Source organism: Myiozetetes cayanensis, unplaced genomic scaffold (genome assembly GCF_022539395.1).
Source record: "Myiozetetes cayanensis isolate MyiCay16 unplaced genomic scaffold, myiCay2020 scf17, whole genome shotgun sequence".
Taxonomy (NCBI): Eukaryota; Metazoa; Chordata; class Aves; order Passeriformes; family Tyrannidae; genus Myiozetetes; species Myiozetetes cayanensis.
In genome coordinates, this window is record NW_026087378.1 from 13,062,500 (window position 1) to 13,079,327 (window position 16,828).

The 16,828-nt window shown below is 50.4% G+C and overlaps 1 protein-coding gene across 1 annotated transcript; it reads right to left on the reverse strand.

Moving 5' to 3' along the window:
• Positions 1-2,133: 2,133 nt before the first annotated feature.
• On the reverse strand, positions 2,134-15,677 carry SLC25A48 (solute carrier family 25 member 48). The gene is made up of 8 exons (XM_050312412.1): positions 15,632-15,677; positions 13,910-13,953; positions 10,355-10,426; positions 9,495-9,747; positions 8,286-8,534; positions 6,912-7,045; positions 4,522-4,651; positions 2,134-3,918 (listed from the first exon to the last, which is right to left on the reverse strand). The coding sequence occupies exons 1-7, from the start codon at positions 15,675-15,677 to the stop codon at positions 4,529-4,531; spliced, it is 921 nt and encodes a 306-aa protein (XP_050168369.1). The 3' UTR covers positions 2,134-3,918; positions 4,522-4,528.
• Between the last annotated feature and the right edge of the window lie 1,151 nt (positions 15,678-16,828).

The following is a 16,828-nucleotide window of genomic DNA, read 5'->3' on the forward strand; positions in this document are numbered from 1 at the left end:
TTCATTCCTTTTGGAGCCTGTGTACTGCTTATCTAAGCTGGCAGTGATCAGTCTGTGCATCACTAAGGGATCATATATAGGAAGGAGATGTCTTTAAAGGGAGGGAGCTGTTGTGAGAAAATCTCAGCCTGGCTCAGAGCCATCCTAAAATCATTTAGGTCAGAAAAGACCTTTACAGGCAGGGCTTCAGTCAGTGCTAAAACTGCTGGGCAGCCCCAGCCTTCTCCCACCCCATGCCCCATGGGCATCATGAAGCTTCTCCCAGCCCTCAAGACCTCCCTCCAGGTCAGGGATGTTTTCTAGAAAAACAGCTTTTCCCTTGGTTGCTGTTTGGTCAGCTTATTTCAAATGGAGAAATCAGCTGCTGTTACCTTTTTTTCCTTCCATGACACTAAACAGTGTATAAACTGTAAAAAACCAGCTACACAGCCAGCACCTCATTAAGTAAGAGCTGTTGTAAGAACTGGAATGCCACCAGAGACATGCAAGTTGGGCAATTAGAGACGTAACACAGCGATGACAGGTCTGAGTATGCTTTCATAATCCAAGCAACAAAGCCAGAAGTGGGTATCCCTGGGCCTTCTGGTCCCCCTTCTCATTTTTTGACAGTTCCAGGATATGTTCCTTTTATCTTAGAAACGAGAGGCTCTGTAATGACCTTGAACAAGCTGACAGGTGGCTCCACCCAGTCCAGCATGTGGGTGGAATGTGTCACTGAGGGCAGGTCACTACGGACACAGCACTGGCAGAGGAGCTGATCCATATCCTGACATGGGGGTTTTCTTTTGTGTAGCTCAGGGACAAAATCACCAACATAGGCACTCAGTGCCCCACTGAATCAGCTGTCTGTATGTCTGCCTGCCTGCCAGGCAAGGCTCTCCTTTAAACTCACAGCACCAGGCCCCCAGAAAATTCCTTAGAGATCCAGATTTCCACCCATGGATAATGATATGGATATAAGCTCTAAAAATTAATGCATTTGCCTGAATCGTAGAGAAGATCATTCACAAGACACAGAACTGTCAGGTCTCTGTGTGCATAAATTGTGGTGGCCATCCCTCATCTTTGGGACATGGGGCTGAGCCCCTGTGGTGTCCCCCGGCCCTGCCACAGCCACACACTCCCTGCTGCAAAAGCAAGACCAAACTATCTATGGGGCTCCATGTGCAGGGATCACAGAACCAGGGAATGGTTTGGGTTGGGAGGGACCTTAAAGCTTCTCTCCTTCCAGTCCCCCAACCCTGACCAGGCACACTTTCCACTGGACCAGGGCCTGTCCAACCTGGCCTTGGACACTTCCAGGGATGGGGTTGGTCACAGTAGTGGGTACCACAAAGTGCTGTGCCCCAAAAGCTGCTTGGCCCAACCCTGAGGTGTCCCTGGTCCCCAGCAGTGACCCAGAGGCAGCCCAACCTCCTGCACAGTGGCCAGGGCTGCCATCCCCCTGGAAACCCTCGTGCTCCAGCCTGGTGTTGCTTTGCCTCACTCTGTGAACAATGATGGGCTGATGCACTGATTAACCGGTGTGTCCAAGGCTTGTCTCCTGTGCTGCTGGACCAGGGCAGCCACTGGCAGGGCAGAGACACCCCAGAATCACCCAGAGGCTGTCCAGTGTGCCCAGGGGGAAGGGAGTGTGTGCTGGTCTGCCAGTTGAACAGAGCAAGACACAGAGTCCTGCCTGGCAGCTCCTGTGAGCAGCACACGCCATGCCCTGACAGGGACAAGGATGCCATCAAGTGGCCAAAGCTTTATATCCAATTCCCAGCTGCTCTTCATGTTTTTTATACTATATCTCTCTCATATGTATTTATATTATATCGAATAGCTTTCTGCTCCCTTTCCACACCAGGTTGCCCACCTGACAGCTCCTTTTGGCAGGTATGTGTTACACAAGAGCTTTGTCCACCAAAAAATCCTGGGCACCCGTCTCAAAACTGGTTTAACTGGATGAATAATAACAGGAAAAATCACCATGCAACTCCAATGTGGGTCTCGGGGCTTTATGCCCAGGGGGCACTGAACAGGGTGACCCTGGGCACCAGGAGGGCAGGATTGTGCAGATGCACAGCTTGTTGTGAACCTGATCAGTTTAATCGATTCCCAGGCCATTTTTACATAATGCAGGCACATAAACAACACCATTTATTTGCATTGAAAAAACAGTGTTATCCCTGGAGACACATGATATTATCCATCTAAAATACATGTTTTACATGCATGCATAAAAACAGGCAACGTGGAAAGGGTGAAGCCTTAAATGCAGCCAGCAACAAATACTTGTGTGAAGGCTCATCAATTTTTATCCATACTGTTTATCAAAAGCAGTTCCCTGTGTTCTCACCAGGATCAAAGGCACTGTGAGCCTCCTTGCCTGTGAGCCCTGAGATGATGCAACACCAGCTGTTGCTGGTTCTTCCACTTTTTTAAGGCCAGTTCTGGGGGCACCCACACTCTGTTTTTTATTTGACAAGCCCAAAGCAGGTGACTCCATTTCTGAGCACTGCTCCAGATCCAAGGTTTAAGGCACTTTCTGCTGAGATCTTCAAGTCTGGTCTCCAATCCCTCCATTCATCCAGGGAAGAGGATGTAGGAGTTTCTCTTTCCTTCTCCTCCATTTATGGAGGAAAACTGGATGGCTGCTCCACATTTATCTTCAGAAACCTTTATTGAAGGGTCGCTGGGCTTTCCCTCCAGGGTCCTTCTCCAGAGGAAGAGCTCTCCCTCTAGAACACTTCCCCAGAGGACACTGTTGTCCTTGTTTGTTCCCTCATGCCATGTGTCCCTCTGCATGTGACCCAGCTACCCCTCAGCCTCTCCTGCCAGTGCCACCAGAGCCCTCTTCTCCCAGCACAGCTGGTTCTTCTTGAGGTCTGGCATCAAAAACTCCACGGTTAGAAAATAAATCACGGAGATATTCAACAGCATAAACAGAAATAATCACGGTGTAAAAGATCCTGGAAAAACTGAAAGGCTGAGGTAGACCAAAGAGAGACCTGGGTCTGCCCCAGTGCTCTCAGTGGGATTGCAGTGAAGGGCAGGAGGTCTGAAGTTGTTCTGTTATATTAAAGTCTCTTCCTTTGGTGAAGGTCTCTTCAAGGCTGGGAAGGGATGTCTGCAGGATTTGGCAGCTGACAAGCTGGACCATCGTGTCAGGGAGCTCAGAAGGTCTTCTGGGATAACTCCAGCAGGTCCCTGGAGGCCTGCACCAGGCGAGCTGTGTAAGTCAATGGTCAGCCTTCTACATGAAATGCAGACTTGATTTATTGTTTCCTGAATAAAAAAAGCAGCTTAGTTCTCTGAATTTAACATCCTCCTGTCTCCCAGGTTTAATACATAAACTTGGATAACAGGCTGAAGTTGTTGAAACCCTTCATGTTTTTTCATAATAATGTGTTGCATTGTGACGGAAAACACGAGTGTGTGTTTGTACAGGAGGAGTCCCCTATGTCTTTAAACCTGAAAGCAAGCCAGGATTTGATAGGAATCCAGCCTTTTTCCTACAGGAAAAGCACCTGTGTAGCCACCACATCTCCTCCTCTCCTTGTTCACACAGAGGATGAGCGTTATCTGCACCGTTGTACAAAAGACGGTCCCTCGGTGATGTCAGACGGGCTGGGTTTGGATACATCCCCTGGGAAAGGGAGGTGAGTTGTTTTCCTGGCTCAACAGGAAAAATGTCATTGGTGAAAAAGCCCACCAATTACTGAGGTGTTCTTGGTCAACAGAGTGAAGGATTTGATAAGAAAATGGTCTTTGGGTTTGAGTGAGCTGGTGCCATTTTCGGAGTCCTCCACGGACCCAGCAGGTGCTGTGGGTGCAGGATGGGAGTCTTCAGTCAGAGCAGCTGAGCCCACACCAACACCACACTGCTGATTTGGCTCAGGAAAGTAGGGGACTTTCTGGTTCTTCTTGGCAACACTTTTGAAATAAGAAAGAAGGAGATTTATGAAGTACTGCAGAAAACAGCAAAGATCGCCAAGAATAATCATGAGTAAAAAAAGGTTCTTTAATCACTTTTAATCTGCTAAAAAAAGTTTCTTTAATCAGATATTTTTAGTGCTGCTCCTTTGTGCAGCCCTAGGTTAATGAGGGAAAGAGTGACACAGTGACTTGACAGTCAGGACATTTTAAAAGGGCTTAACTTCAGGTCTTTGTGGATGGAACAAGGGAGGAAAGGACACTGTTCAGGGACCTTAGTGAGAATATTTCAAAACGTAGGAAGTGTTAGAGAAAAACCTCCTTTCAAATTTTCATTTCTGATTGACATTAATCAAAGCAATCACAACAATCAGAACATATTGCAGTGAAGTTCCAGGGGAGCTGGACTGAAACTAAAACCCCTCAGCACATCTGTTGTCTGCTCTGAATCCCACAGACCCAAGATGGAAAAGTGTTTGGCTATCCAGGTGGAGGTACCCAGGTGCCATCTAACTGTGGGAGGATCCGTGCAATTGCAACTCTATTTGATTCAAAGGTTAATCCTGTCAGTTTAACAAAGCTAGAGGGTCTTTATGTGCTGACCTGGAAGTCAGGGATTGGTCTCAGTTTGGCCTCTTTTCATTGCTTTGAGGGAAAGTTCATAGCCAAGAAACATGGCTGCACTCGATGGGAATCCTCGCACCGTATTGACCGTGAGGCCCCTAAAAAACACCTGTTGGGGATGAAGAAAGGTTAGAGCACAGGAATATACTGGCTATTTTAAGAAGGGGAAGGAAACACTGAATGAAGTCATGGTGGGATTCCGAAGCACCACATCTTGGCTTGCTTGGAAGATGTGCTCTCACCGCTGCTCTTGGCTGAAGTCTGCACTGGAGAATGGAAACACAATGGCAAAAGCCCCTGGTTTGGTGTCACTGTGCTCTGTGCTCCCTGCAGACCCCCATCTGTGCATACCAGCAAGATCTACGAGTGGGAAAGGGTGAAAAAATGCCACCAGTGTAGAACAGAAAGCAAGAAGTCTAAAACATCTTCCAGCGTTGTCCTGCCTTGGTACAGTCACAGAATGACAGAGCCACAGACTGGTTTGGGTTGGAAGGGACCTACCTTAAATCATATCATGTCCCTACCCCCCTGCCATGGACAGGGACACCTTCCACTAGACCACGTTGCTCCAAGCCTTGTCCAGCCTGGCCTTTCTTCCCTTTGCCTGTGGGGATCAATCCTGCAAAGCCCAGGGTTCAGGAAGGCTGTTGCTTTCCTGCAGGACGTTTTCTGAGCCCCAGGGCTGGGTCTGTGGGCACAGAAGGTGCTTGGTAGGTGCAGAGGGAGCGGTGTGGCCGTGGGCACTGAGCCACAGGGACTGGTTTTCAGGTTTCACCTTTGAGCACAGAAGGAACTTCTCAATCAGCAGAAAATTAGACTTACTCTGTGCCATTTTTTTTGAATTATCCATAAAGTAACAAAAGAGAACCGAGTTAAATAATAATGAAGATTTAGGAGGAAAAGCCCAGAGGCATACATTTCTCTGCTCAGAATGAACACACCTGGCTATGGAAAAAGACAAGGGTTATATTTACATTTCTTTATGTGCATCAGGCAATTATTTCCAGCACTGTGAGTGCTGTTCCTTTGTCCCAGAATGAAAACATCCAGCCCTGCTTTGGCTGTTTGTCAGCTGTGTGGCTCCCAACATTTCGAAAGATTTCCCTCACGAGAGCAGGATCCAGTCTTGCCATCAGCTATTTCTCAATCCTGTTGCTGGCTTTGACGTGGGTGCCAGGTGTGACAGCACAAAATCTGCAGGCAGCTCAGACCTCCAACCAAAACCCCCGAGCACCGGGGCTGGTCATATTCAGGCAGGACAAGGAGGTGATGGGGATGGAGAGAGAAGGGAAAACACATGGAGAGGCCCTTTTCAGCCACCCTGTTTTGCTGTGCAAGTGCCCACCAAATGGAATGAAGAGCCTGGGCACCCTGTCCCTCCTTGGACTGCCCTCAGCATCTCTCCAGGCGTTTGTGCTTCACGTCAGTGTGACTTTCTTCAGGCAGGGGCAAAAAGTGAACCAGAGCAGGGCTCCTGTGACAGCTGGCATAACACAGAGGCACGCTGGCAAATATTGAAATCACACTGACTTGTGATTTTGCAGGTTATTTTTCTGTCTGTGACTTGTTACGCCCCCCTCAGAATGTGAAAATCAGCACTTTGGAGCTAAGAGCCCACGTGATGTCCCGATGACAGACACAGATTGATTTCAGTGTCAGAAGATGATGTTTCTCTCAGCAACTCAATAAAATTGCAGATCCTCGTTCTGTGCCATTCACATTTAACTGAAGCAAAGTTTGCTGGTAGAACAGATGTCTTTTATTACACCAACAGACAAAGTCAGAAAGAGGAGATAAGGTTTTTTTGGCACGCAGCCCTCCTTCCTGTTTGAAACCAAAGCAATTCTGGTTTAAGAACGTTTCCAACTGGCTCTGTCTTGGTGCAAAAACGAGGGTGAGCTGTGCAAAACCAAAGTTCCACCAAGGCATTGCCCAAGGTGACCACACCACCCCAGGGTGCCAGCACAGCCCCACCAGGGTGGGTTCATTGGCACCAGAAACGTTTGACCTCTGCATTTTGCAGAGGCAAACACTGAGGTAAGATTTCCTACCTCAATTTCTGATAAGTCAAATCAGATTTCATGATTAAGTGCCCTGACATGAAGTGTTATTTGAGGTTAATTGCACCAGCAGTGTGTGACCCCCAGTCATTCATTTCTTCATTGTGTAAGGCACACTATTACCCTCATCATTCACTATTTTGACTTAGAAAGAATCTGCACTATAATTTCCTACTGCCATTAAAATAATTTAGCAGTAACTGGGTTTAGCTGTCTCTCAACCCTGCAGATAGGTTAGTAACAGCCATTGTATTTTCCAGTTGACAACTGAATGCCTGATAACCAGATTTTACTTCAAATATCACTTACTTTTAAGCCCTCATTCTGGTAGCTCTGCAAGATGCAGTCAAGGGTTCCTTTGTACTGGTTTAAATAAACTCCATCTGCCTGAAGTCGACTCTTCACAACATCCATTGGAGTGCATAATCCCCAGGAAATGGCTCCTAGAAAAATGCAGAAGTATTTGAATCATTCCTTCTCTATATTTGCTTGGCTGCAGGTCAGTGAACTCAAAAAATTCACCTCTCATCTACAACATCATATTCATGCAATTTTCATTTCAGGGCATTCACCCTGCTCAGGCACAGACACAGCATTTCTGGGAGCAAAGGTCCCTGTTTCTGGAAGGAGCCTTGAAATTTTGGAGGTTATGCTGATAATCAGGTGCAGGCAGCCCAGGAGGGGCTCCCCCAGGTGAAAACACACCTTCTGCTGCACCTCTGGTGGAACATGGACAGGCAGTGGGAAGAGCCTGAGCTGCCACTTGGGACAATTTCAGAAAAAAGAAACAGAGTCTTCTGATAATTCCGATAATTGTAAAGCAAAGTTTGAGCTGAGAATGCCAATAAGAGGCAGGTCCATCTCAGGCTGCCAGGATTGGGCTCTACACAGCTCAGACACCTTGTCAGTGCTCTAAAGAAACACCTGTGTGTTGATCAGCTGAGTGGGATGGTTTGCCTCTGGAAAGATCAGCACATGACCACAATCCATGGCCCAGCTGGACAGGCAGGAGTTTGTCTGGACCTAGGTGAGTGCTGGGGCACTCTAGAAGAGCTGTCCAGATGGGCCAGGGGCCTCTTTGTCCGAGGAGAAATGGAGAAGGCGTTTTGTCATCATTACCTGAGCTAAGGACTGACTTGCCTTTGTGGTTCTGCAATTTAGAAATGGCCAAGAAATGGGGAGTGGGGGTGGGGGTGACCCCCCACACGGTGGGGGACAAACAAGCCAGTCTGACTGGCAGGTGTACACACAGAAAAAAAGGAGAGGAAGACCAGTAACAGTCAGCTTGGCTTGTGCTACGTGTGGGTAGGTGCACACCCTCCTGGTGGGCAGCCAACAGGTTGAAGTCCTCTTCTGGTGGCATCTTGGCTGCCACACCACTGGCACTGTCCCAGCCAGGCTGCCCGGAGGCATCCAGGGAGATGAAGGCACTGTTCTTTTTTTTCCCTCCTCACTGACATTGAGCCCAGTGAAGGTGTGATAACACTTCCATAAAGTTTGCCAAGCCATAAAGTGCAGCTGTGGTGCCAGGGGACCTGGCCCTGGGGAGGAAGGTCGCTCAGTCCCGTGTCCTCTCCTGGCGTTCAGGAGGATGCGGCGGCCCTTGAGTCACTCTCGGAATCGCTCCAAGAACCTTCCTGTGTCCTTGCTTTGCTGGTGTTGTGAGGAAGGAAAGGTGCTTACCTGCTACACCCCCTGCCAGCCAGACAGCGAAGGGACTGGGAGAAATGGACCCCTCGGGAGTGGCCCAGTCAAGGAAAACTGCATAAGGGATGAAGTAGACGCAGTACCCGGGAACATCCCTCAGGAGCATCGCCACCGTGCCTCGGTACACTCCTGCTACCCCCTCTTTCCGTAGGATTGTCCAAAAGCAGTGGATGGGGCCTCGGTACACGGGAGATCCAGGAGCTGTGGGCTTTAGTTTAACGTTTGCTGCAAAGAAGAAAAAAGACACAACTGTTAGAACAGGCACATGGCCACAGAACCCATCCCCAGAGCCCACTGCCATTGATTAGGAGTTGCTGCCATCCCGTTTTTTAATCCTGGGATCAATACGTAGCACGGGAAAAAAGTTTTTGAAAAGAGTGCTTAAGTCCGTTTTCAAAAGGTGTTTGGATATTTCAGATCAGATTTTTCTTAGATGTGTGGCATATCTCCCAATAGGTATGTGCCCAAATTATTTTAAGGCTATGTGCTAGATTTCCATGGATTTTAACCACATCTGGGTGCCAGGTTGCCTCTCTGAAAGCCTTGATGTCTTCAGAGTCTGGCCCTTCCCATGCACAGCAAGTTGCTTCTGTAAAGGGCACTGGGTTGCTAAGCTGCATGGAGGCTTTAAAAATGGACATTCCAGCCTGCAATGGAATTCAGCTGCTGTCTAGAGCAGAAGCAGCTCCTTCTGCCTGCAGCTGGTGGACAGGGTAGGGTCACCCCTGCTATCCTGCCAGTGTCCCCTCCTGATCCATCCTGCCCACGCCTGGGCTGCCTGGCACCCTGCCCCCAAAAAAGTCAGGGGTTTGCAGATGCACATGGGGAAATTTTGCTGTTGAGGTGGAGTACCAGAGAGGGGTTTGTGGGTTTATGAGACTGAGAGCATGCCCAGCTGTGGAGCTGGCATTGCTGCTGGCAGCCGGGGTGCTGCTGCTGGCACCTCCAGGGCACCCCACAGCCCAGGCACTCGCAGTTCCTGCGGCTCCTGCTCCTGAGCACACCTGACCCACGTTCCTGGAAGTGCCACTGACATAAAAACTGTCCCCTTGAGCTGAACAGGATGGGGAGACAAAAGGGGGAATTTTTAGCCCGGTCACGTCAGCCCAAGGACCGCAGGGATCAAAGCTGTCCCAAAGCACCACGGACTGGCAGCGAAAGGAAGGGGAAACTCCTGCTTCCTACCTTTGCTGTAGGGCTGTGTTTGCATCTGTAGCCTTATCTTTACCAGGTCCACGGGAGTGCCGATGGCCACGGAGACGAACCCCGCCACCGAGCTGGCCACGGTCATGTCGGCGAGCGAGGGCGCGGCGGCCGCGTCCCCGTGGCGGAGCTGGCTCAGGAAGCGCTGCGTGCTGCTGAACACCCCGAACACCACCGAGCTGTACAGGCCTGTGGTGGCCATGGGGAAGGACATGCCCTTGAAGAAGCCAGTCACCTAGCCAGGGAAGGGAGCAGGGCTTTAGGGAATCGTGGAATCCTAGAGTGGCTTGGGTTGGAAGGGGCTTTGAAGGTCATCTCGTTCCAAACCCCTGGCGTGGACAGGGCTGAAATGCGTATCCAAGCAGCAGGTGTCCAACTTTGCTGGGCAAAGGAAATTAGTTCATGCTGCTAAAGACCTATAAAGATTGTGCAGAGTACAGGATATGGTGACAGCACAGGAACCCACATAAAAGTCCCTCTCACGGACAGCTTCTTGTCCTGGCTTCACCAGAGTCAGCAAAATCCCTCTGGGAGGCCTTTTCCAGCAGGATCAGGCAAAAGAGCCACTTAATTCCACATGTTAAATCCATGTGGAGACACTGATCATGCCATGCCAGGGGTCTGTCTTTTCCCTATGGGAGTAACCAAGAGGGTTACTTTAAGTAACCCTAAAGTTAAGCAAGAGAAGGCTGCAGGGATTTGCAGGCTCAGTGGCACCAACTTTATTGGTCTTCATATACCTGCTGGTGCCAACAGCGATTTTGTGTAATTGCTTTATGTATTTATCTATTTATTGACTTGCACTTTCTACCAGCACATTTAAAGTAAGATAAAGCACTTACAGACTCATTTCTGTACACAGTGAGAAAACACTTGAGTGTATTTCCATATCCTTGTCCAGCCTGCAAACGAGTCTGCAAAAGACATTCATAAAAGGCCATTAAAATCCCCCGTTTCCACCCCAACAAGAGCTCGTGCTCCGTAAACAATGTGTACTTTGCTTTGAGAGCAAGTCCTTCCTTAGTCATAAAGAGAACAGAGCAATAAAATAAGATATATGTGCATTAACCCCCCTGAACTTTTCCAGAAGCCAGGCTAAAGCGGGATCTCCCAGGTCTGAAGCTCTCGGCAACATCTGGAATCGATGACTGTCAAATGGAGCAGCCACCCTGACCCAGCACAGCAGGCTGCTGGTGTGCAGGGCTGTCACTGGCAAGGGCCTGATTTATGTGGAAACTGGAGAGTGATGTGGTCTCCTCGGTTTGGAGGCTCTCAGGGAAGGCTGGGATGTGTTGCTGAAGAGCGGAGAGCTGAGCTCCCCTGGGAGAGCCCTGGGGCCCTTCTGGCCCAAGGTGGATTTTAAGGCACTGAAATGCTAAATGGAGCCAAAATAACTCAGCATCATCTCAGGAATTCTCCATGCTTCACTCGAAAAATGCATTTCCATATCATTTCCAACAAAGACATCTTGTTTCTGGAAAGCAGTTTGGTTATGTGCCTTCCCACAGCTGGAAGAAACGGCCAAAGCCTGAAGGATTTGACAGACTTTCCCCTCCTCATATCCACACATATTTGTATATACACACACACATATATATATTTAGAAGATCTTCCCTTCAAGCTGCTCACAAGTGTGCACTGAAAACATCCTAATGAAGGATGCATCTTTTGGCCTTAGAGGTGTGCAAGGAAATGGAAACACTTCACAGCACCTGGGCTTTCAGCAACTCATCTTGGTTGAGGCCAGTGCTCATTTTTTATAGGAAGACACTCACACATGCTCTGTCAGAGGCTGGCTGGGGCCACGGCAGGACCCTGGCAGGAGCAGGAGGGACATGAGACTGGGGGACCCCTCACCCTGGGGTGGCTCCACGCAGCTGTTTGCACACATGGGGCATCACTGCTCTGCTTCTGCAAGGCCAGAGGCCACGGGGAAAGCAGCAGGATATTTTCTGAGCCCCCAAGAACAAGCTGGTACATGAAGATGCTGCTCCAGCTCACACAGCACACGTTGTGCAACACAGGCAGGCCCAGGCCACGGGTGCAGAATGTGCACTCTGTGACTCACACGGGGGTTTAGGGGGCTGGGGGGAACAGTGGGGAGGGGCTGCAGCCCAGGCAGCCCAGGACAGAGCGACTGCAGTGCCCAGCCCTGAACTCCCTCCCGGCTTCACCTGAACACTCAGCCCAGACATTTCCATTTTGCCTCCATGGGCTTGTTTTTTTTTTCTCTTACACAGTAACCAGGTATTTCGAGGTTCAAGTTAATATATTTTTTGAGTAACTGAGGGCAACTGAGTGTCCTCACAATCTGCTTCTTGCACACAAACTCCTTAGCTAATCTGTTAACACCTGGTGCTGAAATCCTTGCTGGCATCTCTGATAAAGTCTACTTGCTACCAGAACAGATACTCCTCTGGAAAATTCTCCTTTTTGTTATGTTTAGATTTGATTTGATAGGGCTCTTGGGTGACACCCAGAAGCTGAAGAAAGTTCTGGGGAAAGGAATGCAATGGGGAGGATGAAAAGTGAGTGGAGGCAGAACTTTCAGAGTTCTGTGAGGCTGTGGGAAAAAAACAGCTCCTGGGGTTTGATGGAAGCTGCAAAGCTGGCAAGGGGAGGCTGAAGGAGGAAGCCTGCTTGGTGGGAACTCTGCTGTGGGTACCCTGTACCCCCACCCAGCCTCACATTTAGCCCTGTCTCCTCTCCCGGGTGGGGAAGGACCCCCCACATCCCCTGGAGGCTGCAGATGCAACTGAGCGATCCCTTTGCTGGCTTAGTGCTGTGTAAAAACTCTCCTTTCCACTTTCCTTCCCCCAAATTTGGAAAGGTAGCAAGTCTGCCTGCTTGGTATGCCCAGGGCAGAGCAATGGGGGGGAGGGGGCAGCCTGACAGTTGTCTTTATAAGCACTTGAAGGATGGGTTTGCTCTTTCTTGGCACGCTGAAACTCGGTGTTTCCCAGCAAGATCCTTGTTGCCAAACTCCCCCAGACCTGGCAGTGACACCCTGACCACCAGCCTGAGCTGGGCATTGCCTTGGCAGCCCTGGGCAGAGCCTGCCTGTGCCCTGCCCGTGCCTTCGGTGTGTGAGCAGCCTCGGGGCTCCTCCTGGGTGGGGTCTGCACCCATCTGTGCCCAGGGATGCTCCTGGGGCTGGGGTCACCTTAGAAGCTCAGGAAGGAGAGGGCTGGCCAGCTGACCCCAGGAGAGCCAGCTGTGTGCAAGGGGATGGCTGGGGTGGCTGGGGAAGGGATGTGGGGTGGGCTGTGCTGGACCCTGCCTCACCCTCATCACCCTCCAAAGGGCTTTGAGGTCCAAAGTGGGTTTTGGGTTTGCCACAGCTGGCAGCCCTGCCTGCTGCCATCAGCCAGGCTGGAACCAGGTCAGGGCATACAGAATCAGGGAGTCCTAGAATAGCTGGGGGTGGAAGGGACCTTTTCAGGTCATCTAGTCCAACCTCCCTGCACTGAGCAGGGACATTTCCAACCAGACCAGGTTACTCAGAGCCCTGTCCAACCTGCCCTTGAATGTTTCCAGGGGTGGGGCATCCACTCACCTTTCTGGGCAACCTGTGCCAGTGTTTTAAAACCCTCACTGTATAAAACTTCTTCCTGATATATAACCTAAACCCTTCCTCTCTCACTTTAAAAGCATTACCCCTTGACCTATCACAACAGGCCCTGCTAAAAAGTGTCCTTCTTGTAGGCCCCCTGCAAGTACTGGAAGGCCACAATAAGGTCTCTTTGGAGCCTTCCATTCCCCAGACTGAACAAGAGCAGAGCAATTGAAGTGATGGAAGCTATCCAGAAATGCCTGTACAAAACAAGAAAGGAACAGGATCTTCCTCTCTGTCTCTGCATCAGTAGGGATGGTCATGATGCACTGGTGTATGCATGGGCTTGTCTGCACTGTGCAGACAAATATCTTCTTACTTCCCTAAATCCCTCCCTCTGAGGAAAAACTGTCTTGTAGGAATTGTAAATACTGTGTCACAGCCCTGGGATAAGAAGCCCTCCTTCCAGCGTTGCCAGCACCAGGAAAACACACAAAAAATGGGCCTGCAGCAAAACAAATACAGTTCCCTCATTGCCCTTTGAATAGTTGTCTGTGGCAAAGCTCAATAAAACATTGGCAGAACTGTTCAGTGAACCACACATTAAGTGAGGCCAGGTTTAATTTTCAGCATTAATCCTTCATGCAGGAACTCGCCTGTATCAGCCTGTTCTTTTAGTTTCTCATTCCAAAATGAGCACTGAAGAGGAGGAAAGTCTATGAAAACATTTCTATCCTGGCTAAAAATTCCCCCTTGGGGTAAGGGAAGGTCCTTCAAAGCATCATCTAGAGAGAGAGTGAGTGAGTGGTGAGAGGAGAGCACAGCTCAAAGTGTTTTATTTTACCTTGACCGTGTCCAGGGGATGGCCCACAACCACACTGGCAATTCCTGGGGATGGAAGCAAAGTGTTACACAAAACACTGAAGAAGCTTTTGTGACAGGACAGGCTGTGATGGGTTTATAGAAGAAGAGATTTCCATGGGCACAGCTGTAAGAGGCCCAGCCAGGGCAATGACCAGCACAGTGCCCTGTCCCTGACAACAGGTGAGAGCAGAGCAGAGGCACTTCCACATCCTTCTGTGTCCATTCTCCTGGACTCCATCAGCTTTACATCTCAAAGGCATCTGAGCAAGACAAGGAGGAGGTGTGTTTGTCTGTCCTGTCCATGACCTCTTGCATTCCTGCAGGCTCACACAGATTTTTAGCCTCAGAATGGTGAGATTCTGGTTAGGCACAAGGAAATGCTTTCTCCTGGCTCAGGCAGAGATGTCCTAGAGCTGACTGCTAAATGGGACCTGTGAACCCCTCCTCCTTTGCTGTTTTAAGAGAAGCTTATAGAGGCATCTGTCAGGAATGATTCAAACAAAGAGGATCTTGCTCTGTACAGATCCCTACAGTCCCATCCAGCCTCATTCCCCAGGAAATGATTGCAAACAGCTCTGGTCAGTTTATAGGGTTTGTGGAGATGGTGGGTAATTCGTGATGCTTCCTCATCAGCAAGTCTGTGCAAACCAGTGCCCACGAGTGCTTTGGAGACCACATGAAATTTCTCACCCACAGTGGATTAGTACTGAAAGGAGCATCATGTCCTTGCTTAGTACATTATGGATTTACTCAAAAATCTGTTCTAAAATGTCCCCTCTCCCCTGGACCTGAGACCACCCGTGGTCCAGTGCTACACATGAAAACTGCCAGCTGCCACCACTGCTGAGCGCTGGTGGCTGTTCAACCCCCGGGAAATCCTGTCCCACTCCTGGGGATGTGCAGCAACAGCACAGGTCAGTGGGGCAGACTGACACAGGCTACAGAGATCCAAAAAAATCAGCTGCTCACCTAAGCTTTTGGCAGAGGTTCTGGGTTTTTCAGAGCCAGCTCACTTATTAACCTCGTCTGGCAGGTCACCCGTGAGCCACCTCACACCCCCCGATGAGGGGTCACCTGGGCAGAGGTTTGCCATGGGGTGGCTGGTGCCAGGATGGAGCCTCTGCCCTGGCTGCAGCCTGGCAGTAGAGCCGGGCACCCTCTCAGCTGTCAAACCCGGTGGGCATCTCTCAGTGCCGTGTACCGTGTGCCATTACCGGCTCCTCTACGGCTCATTGTGTTTCCTGTTCTTTTCGGTGTCTCTTTCCCGGTGTTTGCCATCGGCGTTCCCAGCAGACAGGATCAATCCCAGCCCGGTGGCCGCGGAGGGACGTGGGGGACAGAGCCCGGCAGCGGGGCCGGGGAACCCCGGGTGATGCTGCGAGCTCAGCAGCGCTTCCAGCCGTGGGGACAGGGACGGGAGAGCCGCGGGGGGCTGGGGTTGTGCGGGGGGTTCTGGAAGTCGCCCCCGCACCGCAGCACTACGCTCTCGGAAACTTCATTTTTAAGTATCCCGCCCGTGGAAACGGGACTAAAACGGCGCTTCTGAGCCAAAGCAAAGCAAAGCAAAGCAAAGCAAAGCAAAGGGCGGGAGACCCCGGGCGGAGAAGGCACAGCCCGTAGGTGACACGGCAGGGACAGCATCCCGAGGCACGGCCCCCGTGCCCCCGCGCTGCCCGCACCCCGAGCCCGCGGCATCACTCACCGCCCACCAAGCCGGCCACGAAGTCCTGCAGCTGGAGGCTCCCCATGCTGCGCTCGGGGGTCCCGGGAGCTCAGGGGGTCCCCGCGGTCCCGCAGCTCCGCGCCCGCCCGGGGCTTCCACCGCTGTGACATCACGGAGCGCAGTTAAAGCAGACGCGGAGACACCGCCCGGCCGGGGCGGGGAGGGACCGCTCTGCCCGGGGGGGCAGCGGGGCAGCGCCGGGAACGGGGGCAGAGAGGGATGGGGGGCAGAGAGGGATGGGGGAGCAGAGAGAAGGATGCTCGTCGCGCCGGGGGTGGTCGCACCCAGGGGCAGCATCGCTCCGCGGGCCGGCAACGGGGGACGGGGGGTTCAATGTGAAAAACACACAAGGATTTGCGGAGCGCAAACTCGCAATTTAAAGATGTTAATCCAGAGGTAAAGAGTGTAACAGGCTTAATCAACTGCAAAAACATCTCTGTTTGCTTTGTTGAAGTCACTGCTTCATCATTTCAGGACATGCTCCCAATTTCTATCATTTCAGGAGATAACCCCCATTTCTTTTTTTTTTTGGCAAGCAGTGAACAATTTTCCCCCACCCCATTACCTCTATATAGCATTCACAATTTTGTTATACATCTGTTACCCACTTCTCTCTCTGTCCTGTCTTTCCCAGAGTCAAGCCCCCGGTTCTGTTTTATTCCCCTTTCATGCAAGATGCTTCTTTTTACCCTCTTCAATTATTTTTGTGTGAAGTCTTTGAACTGCACAGCCAGGACAACAAGTGACAGGGAAGAACCAGACACTCAGCAGCATAAATGCACTTTCAGTTTTGATCTCAAACCCTTTTCTGGGAATTGCTAACACGCCTTCCTGATTGACACTGAAGGCTGGGCTTGGTGAATACCTGATCTTGAGCCCAACCTGGCTGCTGTGCCTCCTATGTGGCACTTTCTAAACCATTAGCAAATCTAATGGTTTATACCTCAATAACACCCAGTCACTCAATGCAGAACATCCTTCTGGTCCTTAACTGGGTATCCTTGTGCTCACCAACTCCAGAAAAGTCGTCTTGATTGGGTTTTGTGGAAATGTATTTCATCTGCATTTCTACAGAAAATGTGAGTTCATGAGCAAGAAATCCTGAATGCCAAAATACTGGCTGCAAACATAAATATTTAATTTTTTTCCTTCAAATTTGAGATTTTAAAATTGGTA